The sequence below is a fragment of the Limulus polyphemus genome, unplaced genomic scaffold, assembly GCF_000517525.1.
Source record: "Limulus polyphemus unplaced genomic scaffold, Limulus_polyphemus-2.1.2 Scaffold533, whole genome shotgun sequence".
NCBI lineage: Eukaryota > Metazoa > Arthropoda > Merostomata > Xiphosura > Limulidae > Limulus > Limulus polyphemus.
In genome coordinates, this window is record NW_013666143.1 from 271,996 (window position 1) to 284,989 (window position 12,994).

At 34.2% G+C, this 12,994-nt stretch overlaps 1 protein-coding gene across 1 annotated transcript in view; it reads left to right on the forward strand.

Annotated features, from left to right (window-relative positions):
* Positions 1 to 455: 455 nt before the first annotated feature.
* LOC106458925 (potassium voltage-gated channel protein Shaker) overlaps positions 456 to 12,994 on the forward strand; it is a 41,669-nt gene continuing 29,130 nt past the window's right edge. The window contains exon 1 of the mRNA XM_013918493.2: positions 456 to 800. Within this exon, the coding sequence (XP_013773947.2) occupies positions 709 to 800 (92 nt within the window). The 5' untranslated portion in view covers positions 456 to 708. The remainder of the gene's footprint in view (positions 801 to 12,994) is intronic.

Sequence of the window (12,994 nt, forward strand, 5' to 3'; positions counted from 1 at the left end):
TCCTTTTCTCCTAGTGGAGAAGTGTCACACCCATCGTTCCAGGATGTTTAAACTTCTGTATCCACTCTTAAGTGTCCCTTCATAGTCCCGATTTATAAATACCACCAAGTAATGGGGTTGCCAATTGACAGAGTTGCTATATTTAGGGAGAAAAGTATGGGAGAATCAGTGAAGCTCAGGGGAAAGGACGTGGAGAGTGACCCCTATAAATCGGGTGGTAATAAATCTCGAGTCCTCTGGCCTTCTCTTCTTCATTGTTCTCAACAGATTCTGTTTTTGATAGTTTAAAAACATAAGATAATGTGTAGATAAGCCGATAGTAGGCTGAAATTGATTGGTTTTGCTCGTATAACTCTTTCATTTCCTAGGAGCGCGTGCGTGTGGACTGTACGGAGTATGCGCTCTTTAACCGCGTTCCCCTGTAGCTGCCTTCATGTGGTCATTATCGTAACTGCTACTAGGCTATTCCGATGAGTACTTCTGTAACGGAGGGTCGAAGGTTTCGTTTATTAAGTTGTGAAGTTGAACACGTTTCTACCTAATTTGTTAATCTGACGCGTGTTGGACTACAATATTGGTGCGTTGGAAAGTATGAAATTACTCTAATTATACGACACTCGTAATGTAGAGATCCGAAACAAGGGACAATAAGTCAAGATTGACAAGTTTAGCCTTTACTATGTAGAATGATACCGTGAGAGCCTCGTCATGGCCACGGTCGGGATCTGGTCACCGTTCGGGACGACCGGCAGTGGAGATGCTCTACCCCCGGAGTTCTTGCAAGACTACCACAACAGTTCGTAAGTTTTGCTCTAAATCTGCTACTAATAATAACCGCCGTTGTCACGTACAGAGAAGGGACGCTGGACATTTAGAACCTTTAATTCTACCAGACACCAGCAATGAGTGATATTTGTTGTTCTTCAACTGAGGTTTGTTATTTATCTGTAGAATCTGAGTCCAAGAAAGAAGTAAAAATACGTTATTGTGTGATAAAAAGTCAAATCGAGTTCCGAAGATTGTACAAATACAATATGGTGAGTAAAATAAACCAGCAGAAGCTATCTGGGTTCAGTAAACAACGAACTATTGGTAGAGATACAATATGGTGAGTAAAATAAACCAGCAGAGGCTATCTGGGTTCAATAAACAACGAACTCTTGGTAGAGATACAATATGGTGAGTAAAATAAACCAGCAGAAGCTATCTGGGTTCAATAAACAACGAACTTTTGGTAGAGATACAATATGGTGAGTAAAAGAAACCAGCAGAAGCTGTCTTGTTTACTGAACTCACTACCAAGAGTTCGTTGTTTACTGAACCCAGATAGCTTCTGCTGGTTTGTTTTACTCACCATATTGTATCTGTACCAGTCGTGTGAGATAAAGATACAACATGGTGAGTAAAAGAAACCAACAGAAGCTGTCTTGAGTTCAGTAAACAACACACGACTGGTAAAGATACAATATGGTGAGTAAAAGAAACTAGCAGAAGCTGCCTGAGTTCAGTAAACGTCACTTTTTTAGTATAGGTACAGTACTGTGAGCAAAGATTTTGTTGGTGGAATGACGTCATTCATTTGAACCTGAAACAAAAAATTTGACACTCTTAATAATTTAGTGCATTTTATTTTCGCTAGTTGTTTCGACAATTTTTATAATTAACGTATTCTGAATCTGTAACATTAAATTTAGTATCTGATTGTGAATACTTGAGAGACAGTTCTGATTTCATTTTTATCTTTGGAGATTAAAGAAACAAAAAACACGTCGCTTCAAAAAATTGTAGAATTAAACTGAGACAAACAACGGAAAATACTGAAGATTACAGAATGTTCGATTTGTTAACTTGAACATCAGAGCTTTTTATTGTCGAATATTCTAAATAGTCTTCTTGGTTATTTTTAAACAGTATAATATGATAAGTTGTATGTGGAATAGAATATACTAAAATTGTATATATTACCATAACATAGAAAAACAAGAATTGTTAACCCTAATACACGGATTTGAATATCCTTTAGATCTGTCGTGAAAGGCCTAGGTCCGTCGACTAAACGATTCCTTCTCTAAACGTTTGAGGCAATTATATAAACAATGAATTCTGGGTAATTCGTTTCATAGTGGGTTGCACGCGCCGTGCATAAAAACTCTACTCATAACTTTCTTTAACGTATATTTCCACGATTTTGACAAGAGTATTCTTCTTATTGGCTGTACTCGTGGTGGCGACATTATCAACATCTGATAATAGTTATGTAAATGTTTACTTTCACGATTGCTCTCCTGTTGACTAGAGTATTCTTCTTACTGGCTGTACTCGTGGTGGCGACATTATCAACACTCTGATAATATTTACGTGCAAATTTTATTGCTCTTCTTTGGCTATAACTTTTTCCTTACTAGCTATGTTCGTTTAGGCACGACGTTGTTAACTATATATATTAATAGTAAAAAATAAATGTGAGCCACCATTCGATTTACCATTTGTCACTGCATTATACCGGTTTCGGGGAATTCTGCCCTTCATCACTAACACAGGGCAAGGATATATAGAAAGAATATGAATAGGCTTCATAATGTTATTCTTTCGATTTCTCTCGTCTATGGTTACTGATGAGGGGTGAAACTTCCCTAAACAGGTATAACTCAATGAAAAGGAGTATATGGATAGGGCTTCACATTTATTTTTTAGTCCTTTAACAGCTTGTCCAGCTGCATATTATGTCTTAGGATACGTTTTCTGAAGCCGGTTAGGTGGTAGAGAATGGTGTTTTAAAACCATATCTTAATATTTTGGAAATAACTTTGTATATTGCACTAACTTGATAATAACCAAATTTTGTTATAATTCTCTGAAAATTGAAAATGTAACTTCATAATTTCAGCATGCGAAAAGAGTTCGAAATAATAATTAGCACCTTGTTTTGGAAAAAAACTTGCAGTACCTCGGAATCTCTGACGTATTTGTGATATAACACATAACTATATATCGAGGTGTTGTACTGCAGATTTTTCCGTTATTCTGTGTGTTTAGAGAAGTTGAGAAAATAACAAAGATGTAGTAGATTACAGGTCTCACCTAAACCACGTACACTTCTGTAGAGGTCTATATTTGACATCATATCTAGTCACCTCACCTGTGCAGAAAGGTTAGCCAGAAAAGCAGGTGTCGTACGATGTGACATGGATGTCGAGTGGACCTAGATGATAATACACTGCCAAAGGTCTTAAACCAGAGTTAAAGTATTTACATATAACTGTTTTAAATTGTATAAAGCTATTAAATGGGGTGAGAATCCCTCAAAGTCAACGTGGTTACATATAAATGTTTTAAACTGTATAAAGCTATAAAATGGGGTGAGAATCCTCCGAAGTTAAAGTGGTTACATATAAATGTTTTAAAGTTATATAAAGCTATGAAATGGGGTCAGAATCCCTCAAAGTTAAAGTGGTTACTTATAAATGTTTTAAAGTTATATGAAGCTAAGACATGAATTTGAATTTCCCAAAGTTGAGTTACATATTTATGTTTTAAATCTATATAAAGATGTAACAGGGAGTCAAAATCGTTCAATCTAAAGTCAGTTACATAATTGTTTACAGATGAAATACTCCTAGGACGCACAATCTAAAATCTCATTTTTTAACATCACAAAATGATTGATATGGGCAATTTCTGTATGTTTTGAAACAAGTTTTATCAGCGCTTTTTGCTGTTTCAGTATTTGAACTTGATAAGCACTTGCAGCAGGGGCGGAAGTCTAATCTACGTTAACAATGAAACAGTGCTACTATATCGTCACTGATAAAGTGTCTGATGACTAGTGTTGATACTAACTACCACTTTAATGTATTTAAGTGTTTATCTTTCTCTCGCTGTACGCTGATGAAAAGTTCTTGATGAGCATGAACATCTGAACAAGAAGACCAAATAATCTAGCTTGGATTAACCACATCAAAATGAATGACAAGAATTTATAAAGAAAATTAACATTATGGCTAGTACATATATAAATTATACTTGTCGCTCTTTAACTTTGAACATGTCGCAGAATTCTGACTTTTATATTTTTCACTCTTCTCTATTTTTAAAGTAAAACTGCCGACTGTTTATATTTATCTCACTTTTGCACATCTTACTTTTAATATTGATTTTAGTTTTGTATCCGAGAGGTTCAAATGTGAAGTGCTTTGAATATTTCAGAATACTGCCATCTAGCGGCTGAGCTTATTACTATTTACAACAATGAGATAAAATACAAATAAATAAATGTGCTTTTGTTTCCTGGATAACCATACCTTGGTACTGCTATCTATCTACACCGAGGAGGTTATACAAACGTATTCAGGTATTTTGTTGACGATACTTAGAACAATATCATAGGTGTAAGAAGGAGTTACAAAGTGGGGATGCTTGGCTAGACATGCACATTTTACAATGAGAGATTGAAAGTATAAGGAGTTGTTAAAATCAGCTTTAATGCTGCCAAAGCCAGCTCAATCTAAGGGGGCCTGGGGGCATGTCCCCAGAAAATTGATATAATAATATAATTTACAGTTGCTATATAAGTCAAATATGTAAAAGTGAGGGTGCTAGCGCCCAGCACCCGCGGTTCCGACGCCTCTGAATACGTTATGAATGTAGAAATTTTACCTCATCGAAATTCTGAAGTTTCGTTTTACAGAATTCCGAACAAATATGGTATTGTAAACGCAGATAAGGGTGTGTCGATAAACGTTACGAAGCACGTGCAAGTTGTGCTAATGAAACTACAAGTATGTAATTAATAAAGCATGTAGACTCGCTATGTTGAAATTTATAAACATTATTTCGGATCTCTGACAGTAAATAGTTGATGTAACAAGCAAGTTCAAGCTTTGGTCAATGAGGACAAAGATAAAAAACGAGTTGAATGACTTAACAAGCTAAGGTCGATGAGGATGAACAAAGTATCTAGACTTAACAAGGTTAGGGCGACGAGGATGAAGTTAACAAAGTATCTAGGACGTAGTTACTAAAGTATCTAGACTTAACAAGGTTAGGTCATCGTAGGATGTAGTTAATAAAGTATTTAGACTTAACAAGGTTAGGTCATCGTAGGATGTAGTTAATAAAGTATTTAGACTTAACAAGGTTAGGAAATCTGGATACTTTATCAACTTCATCCGCGCCGATCTAACCTTGTTAAGTCTAAATACTTTATTAACTACGTCCTACGATGAAACAAGGTTAGGTCATCGTAGGACGTAGTTAATAAAGATTCCAGATTTAACAAGGTTAGGTCATCGTAGGACGTAGTTAATAAAGTATCTAGACTTAACAAGGTTAGGTCATCGTAGGACGTAGTTAATAAAGTTAAGCCGTTAAGCAGCATGTTTTAAGCAGGTGGATTTGATTAAAATCTCCATACGTCAAACTTTGAACATCAAGAATTTTCATTACATATATATACATATTGCCACTCCCATGCGTTTAAGATGATTTCTCGAGCGCATCTGACGGCACTTGCCAACCAAGTCACGCACGAGGGTTTATTTCAAGGTTACGCTTCTTATACCCCGAAGTGTACAATAGACCACGATTGTTTTACACAGTTTTATCTTTAGATTCTTTACATAAAACAGATTATATCGGAAACTGTAAAATGTTATTCTAACATAACATTCTACTCCGAGATGCAAAAATCTCTTTGTTTGTCAGTTTTATTGTGCACGAGCAGTTTTATTTATCCGTGACTTCTTTGGTAACCGCTTTGATACACCATTGATCCCCGCTGTTGTCCAGAATAACATACTAAAACTGAACTTGTAATTTCTTACAAACTATAAGTAATAATATAAAGAAGGTTGAGAATGTTATATTAAAACTATTTTGAATAAGCAAATCAGATAATCAAATGACAACCACAGCCAATAAAAAGTCGCGATGGAACGGAATGTATTAGAATCATTTTCACATTACTTTGCGTTACGTATATAGTGTAATGCCACCGAAAAATATGTAATAGCCCTTTCTGACTCAAAATATTCATATCATAAATATGTGTTCAGATCAGGGATTTTCAAGACGGGGATATGTCTTGCATTAGGAAAAACAAACAAACATGAATCAACTTGTGGACAATCGAGAAAGAGACATGCAACAAGTCATTCCACATCCGTGATAAATAAAATGTCTTGTAACAAGTGAGAATCCGCAAACACAGTGGTCAGTGGGAAAGCCGTCTACACGTGAGAATTCACAAACACAGTGATCAATCAGTGGGAAAACCGTCTACACGTTCCGGACAACAGTGCGCCACACATTCAAGAAGGAAAAGTGACACAAGTCACGTGTACCTAAGATGCTTCCAGATGGAGAATGAAACAGTTATTTATGTTATTCCACATCAAGATATGTCGGTTAAGTCACCAGATGTAGTGTCTTTGGATTTCTGTACGTTCATACTCTCGAAACGAGTCGTCTTAGACCACTAGACAGGTTATGGAAAAAGTCAGAGAATAGTTGTGTGCTTTGGAGATGACAACCTTTTCAGGTGATATTTACGCTGCAAGACTATTGACAATATGCACGGTGGTCAGATAGAGTATGGTCGGACGTGAACTGTATCGACTTCTACAATTACTAAACATCTGTAATTGACGGAATCGTTCTCAAGCTGGATTTGATAAATTGTATATTTTTGCTTTCTATGTTGTGTGACATTAAAATCTGTTCTTACTGTACACTAAAGACAATATTGACGGACATAGTTCAAACTAACTTCATATCTCGAGCGTATTTTTACAATAAAGATGCTCTAAGAAGAACTAGACAAAGATTAGTAGTGAAAAACAGCATTAGTCCGGTTTTGACAAGAATTTGTTCTCCCGACAGCTTCACTAGCTAATTCACAGACTTTAAGTAAAACAGAAAAAATACAACTTGAGTTTTGTTTAGAAACGTATGAACTGTATAACCTGAGGAAAATACACATTTGTTGTTGTTTTTCTGAGGTTCGGGAGTTTGGGTTTATAAAATTGTAGCCTGAGAACAGATATTTCTGATAAAGGACTATATTTTTTATGTGTGAAACAAATTTCAAATATTGCCAACTTTTAATGATTATATTTCGACTAATAAAACATAAGTTCTGTTTCGTCCCAAGCGGAAAATACAAGCTAATAAAACATAAGTTGTGTTTCATCTAAAGCAGAACATACAGGTTAATAAAACGTTTGTGTTTCGTCTCAAGCGGAAAATACAAGCTAATAAAACATAAGTTGTGTTTCATCTAAAGCAGAACATACAGGTTAATAAAACGTTTGTGTTTCGTCTCAAGCGGAAAATACAAGCTAATAAAACATAAGTTGTGTTTCGTCTAAAGCAGAACATACAGGTTAATAAAACGTTTGTGTTTCGTCTCAAGCGGAAAATACAAGCTAATAAAACATAAGTTGTGTTTCGTCTAAAGCAGAACATACAGGTTAATAAAACGTTTGTGTTTCGTCTCAAGCGGAAAATACAAGCTAATAAAACATAAGTTGTGTTTCGTCTAAAGCAGAACAAACAGGTTAATAAAACGTTTGTGTTTCGTCTAAAGCAGAACATACAGCCTAATAAAACATAAGAAAATACTTTCTCAACGCATAATTGTGCCTATGTTTGAAACGAAATTTATAACTTTTGTTAAAAATATACGAAAATAAGGTAGAAAAAATATCTTTGAGGCTAAAGGTTCAAAGTGAAGCTATGTCGTCAAGGGAACATAAAGTTTTGTAATAGATGGGATTTCTATTGAAGAAGGTTAATAGAGATTTCTGTGACGGTCGCGTGTATATATATAGGAGTGTACTTGCTACGTCCACTGTTTTTATTATTTTCATAAAGGTTTTTTCACACTGAAACCAATGATATATAGTTTGTATAGCCTTTCTTCCATAAAATGTACACTAAATAAATCAAATATAAAAATTCTGATATCTTTCCCAATTTTCTCTAGCTTCTGGGAATACAAAAATGTTGTCTTTGCGATACAGCCGGATTAACTCTGCCTTTTCTTGTTCCTAATAGATACCAAGGTTGGGTCACAGTAGAAACAGTGATAACTTTCGAGTTCTGTTCCTTGTAGACCAAAGATCTTCTGGTTTGTGAAAGTTGTTCAAATATCTTCAACATTCCATCTTCCTTTCAAGCCTAATACATCTCGTTATTTAGTCTTCAACTCTTTAAAATAAATTGACGTTACTTTAGAAATTCAACGTATAAAATGTTACTTTTCATAGCTGTAATTTTGAAAATTACGTATAAAGGCTTCATCATATCAGAACAAACAATAATTTATATATGACTTTGAACTCCACAAAATATTCTATCGCTTGTGCAATATCGGAGAATCAAGGTCCAATGATAGATCAGTTAGCACCAGAAGTATCGAGATTTTCCAACGACCTGATTTGTTCAAATAACACAGATCAGTCACTGTAACTCGTGTCCAATTTTCAGGTTGTTGACATTAGTTCTAGTACTGAGTGAGGCCTTACATATGTGGACTACCGATGAAAAGAAAAAACATATTTAGTACGTATGAATGTTGGAAGATATGAGTCCAATCATGAAGTGAGCTTATAATATGTAAAAATATTTATGTTTAACTCTTCCTATTTCTTTCCTATTCTCTTCTCTTTACTATTTATATCTTTCATTTAATGACGTCTTACTCTTCCCAATTTTCTAATCATATCTAACTCTTTATCTATATTCTTCCTCATACTAATCTCAAACTCTTACTTAACTCTTTATTTTTAACATTGTCTTGCTCCCAAGTATTTATGGTGAATATTTAACGTTTAACTTCTTATTATTAAAGTTTTAACTTTTCTTCATTATTAGCGTTTAACATCTTATTATTAAAGGTTTAATTTTTCTTCATTACTAACGTTTAGTCTTTCTCATTATTACTGTTTAATTTCTTATTATTAAAGTTTTAGTATTTCTCATTATTATTGTTTAATTTCTTATATATATATATATTCGAATGATTAAGGGTGAATCGGATGTTGATGTCTATGGAATTGAGAAAGTTTAGAAACTTGGTTAAAGAATGAATGCCATGGTTCCACTGTTCAAACACGTCATCGATGTATCTAAGCCATGGAATAGGGCCAATGTGGATATTTTGGCGCTATATGTCATATATCTATCTAAGGCAAAGATGAAAGATCAGGGCCGATGTATCCGGGCACCACTTGTAAAGAGCACTTGTTACAAAAATGAACATAAATAACCACTAATAGATTGTATATTACGACATCACATTGTAGTTTATTGTCAAAATGAAAATATTCATCATGAAGGATAAAAAATAAGATGTTTTTGTAAAGTGTCTACTGACAATCCGTACATCTCCAAGCTGTTTTTGTAATTGAATTAAACGTTAAATATGAGGAAGGAAAGCAAGACAAAAACGCAAACTTTTACATCATTAATATTACAATTTTCATAGATGTGTAATATTTTAAAGCGAGTATGAATGTACATAAAAGTTTTAAGAAGATAAATACACAAATAATGTATATATATATACATATGTACACGCATATACGAACTGTATATATATTATATATTATATATATATGCACACACACACACACACATATATTATAAATGTACGTAGAACAACATATGTAAGAGCTGATTGTAAGCATTTATATATTAAAACCATAATGGATTAATGTCACGATTTTCCCAGTTTCGGTACACTTTTTGACTTCCTGATCATCAATGCCTCTTTTTTTCCTCTAATCTAATTTTCATTTTCACTTTACTATAATGGTGATTTTTGTTTCCTCTAATATTATTTTAATTTTAATTGTACCATAACACACAATGATTTTGTATTAATCTGAACGGTTTAGCTTATTATTAAGTTAGTTGAGTTTCGACAAACATCGGCTTTTTTTCATAATTCAAATTATGTATCTTAGTTATTATTAGATGTGATTGTAGATAAAATGTTTGATCATTTAAAAGATGAGAAAAACTTTAAATACTTAACAGTTACCTCACAAAAAAGACTGAGACGAAAGCAAATGGCCGTCACATTTCTTTTCTATGTGTTTTTGCATTACAAAAATTCGCACGCGCATGCGCGCACACATATAGTTAAGTAAATGATACCCAGGCGCAAACCCTCAGGGTTCATATAATAAAATTTCAGGTTTCTGGGTCCATTCCTCTTGGAGCTATGGTGGTCAAACATACATAGATACGTACGCACACACGTGAGTGTCTGTCTGTGACTTCTATGTGGTTTTTCGCTACCTTGCCTAATTAAAAAGATGCGCACGTACATTTCTTTTCTATGTGGTTTTTCGCATAAAATGATGCTCACGCGCACGAAAATGAATAATAATAAAAAAGTGCAAACCCTCAAGTTCCACTTAGTATGGGTGCAAAATTTCAGGTTTCTAGGGTTCTTCTTCTTTGAGCTATGGTGATCATACATAAACAGACATGCATGCACACACATGTCTGTCTGTCTGTCTGTGATTTCTATTTATAATATAAGGAATCACTTCTTTTCTTTGTGGTTTTCGTTAGCTTGCTTCATTAAAAAGATGCTCATGCGCGCACACACGTGGCTAAGATAAGTAATATTACCCAGGTACACACCCTCAGGGTCCACTTAGTATTGGGACAAAATTTCAAGCTTCTAGGTTCTTTTATCTTAGTGCTATGGTGGTCACATATTCTTTTCTATGTGGTTTTTCGCTTGCTTACCTCACAAAATGATGTACACGCATGTGGATAAGTAATAATACTCAGGTTCACACCCTCAGGGTCCACTTAGTATTTGTGCAAAATATCAGGTTTCTAGGTTCCTTCCTCTTAGAGTTATGGCGGCAACACACACAGACCCACAGACAAGCCCTTTTATTATTATAGATATACACTTTTTAAACCAAAATTATCTATTATTGTAAAAGAAATATATTTTGCAACATATTTCGACCACATGTGTTTGGGTAATCATAGGTCAGAACGAAAGTAGACGAAGTAATATCATATATACTATCTTTAAAAACTCGTGGTAAATTTCAATTTTAAGTTAGCGTTCTATGTAAATGAAACAGTTCCAATCACAGAAATATACTTCCAAATTAAACCAACATTTTTACGATGAAAGTGAGACGGTTAATCTCTACTAATTTGAATCTTGTTCTATGTTAATGAAAAGGCTTAGAAGGGTTAGACGTAGTTTTAATTTTTCCAAATATCACTTAATTTATAGAGAGCTTTCGTTAATATCAAAGAGCATCGATTGTATCTGTTGGTAGTCTTCATAAGTTAAGTTCGTCTATTTCAAATAATTTTCAGCACAGTCCATACTTGGTAGGTTTGGATTATAAATTAAAGGCTGCTGATTTTCGAAGATCAACTATTAAATCTTTTTTTTCAGCCTATCATGCTCCTTGTTGTTTCGTACAGTAGCAATCGGGATCAACGGTTATTAACTTCCGGTTCCTCTGTACTACTTTTGCTTATCATGTGAACAGGTAAGCCAATTAGGTTTATCATAAATCAGCAGTGTGTAATCTTTAGTTTTGTTTTGTCTTGCCATGATATATACTTGTGGTTTAAAAGGTGCATTACTTATATAAATACATCCGACGTTGTAAGCTCTCTATTCCACCATACGGACAGAAGATTGTAACATGTATTCATATCAAAAATAGATTGGAGATTTAAGGATTGTTAGTAGCCACTGCCTGAGACATGTTATCCTTCATGATGGACAATAAACTGTATCCCACAATAAATAATCGAGTAGTGGTTATTTGTGCATATTCTAGAAACAACTACACTTGACAAGTGGCGCCAAGATATATATATATCGGCCCTGATCTCTGGTCTAGATACATCGATGACGTATTTGGAACCATATCCTTAATTATTTAATCAAATTCCTCATTTCGATAGACATCAACATCCAATTCACCCATAATCATTCAAATGACAACCGGAGTATAGATTTTCTTGACGTTTCCTTGTTGATTGAAAAAATATACAATCTAATGTGTTCCATAAACCAACTGAAACATTATGGGATTACTTCATAAAGGTAAAATCCCATAGATACTATATACAGTTAACCAATATAAGAGGCATAATTGTATTTCTGTACTAAACTGCAGGCCATAGCAGAGGGTACGGCCAATCAAAGAATGCATTAGGCTTCTACTTCACAGATTCTCTTTTCAATGTCATTTCTGGTGAAAAAGATAAGATATTTTTAACATATCTATATAAATATAATAATTCTGTCTGTTATATGTTGTATATCCATGTAACTACTTCGCCCCATGTAGATGTATTTTCACCAAATTTGGTATGGAGGTTTATTGGGTCCATGGGGAGATACTTACTAATTTTCAGTTTTGCATTTTGCGGATTTTTATGGGCGTTTTTTTACAATTGTTTGTTTAAAGTTAAGCACAAAGCTTCACAATGGGTTATCTGTGCTCTCCCCACCATGGGTATCGAAACCCGGTTTCTAGCGTTGTAAGTCCACAGACATACCGCTGTGCCACTGGGGAACTTTCTTCAATTTCAGCTAAGACAACTTAGTGACTGCATTGTTATAAGAGATATGATGTTTAAGAGATAAAACTGAATTCACGTGGATATTAAATTATAGTCTACGAAATGCTATTAATTATCAAATGCTGAAAAACTAAGACAATAAAGAAAATAAGCTTATATATATATATATATATATATTTATTTATTTAATAAAAAAAGGCTCACGCCAAAATACACCATTGTGATACTCTAAAACTCGCTGTGGTCACCACAGTTTTCAAGCTTTATATCAGCCTTAAGAACTAGGGCCCGATAGAGAGACTGGTAAGCGTTTTCTTTATTTACTTGGCTATCAGGGCAAGGCTAGATGAGAGCAGTATCACCAAGACTGGTTTACTATATATATATATATATATATATATATATA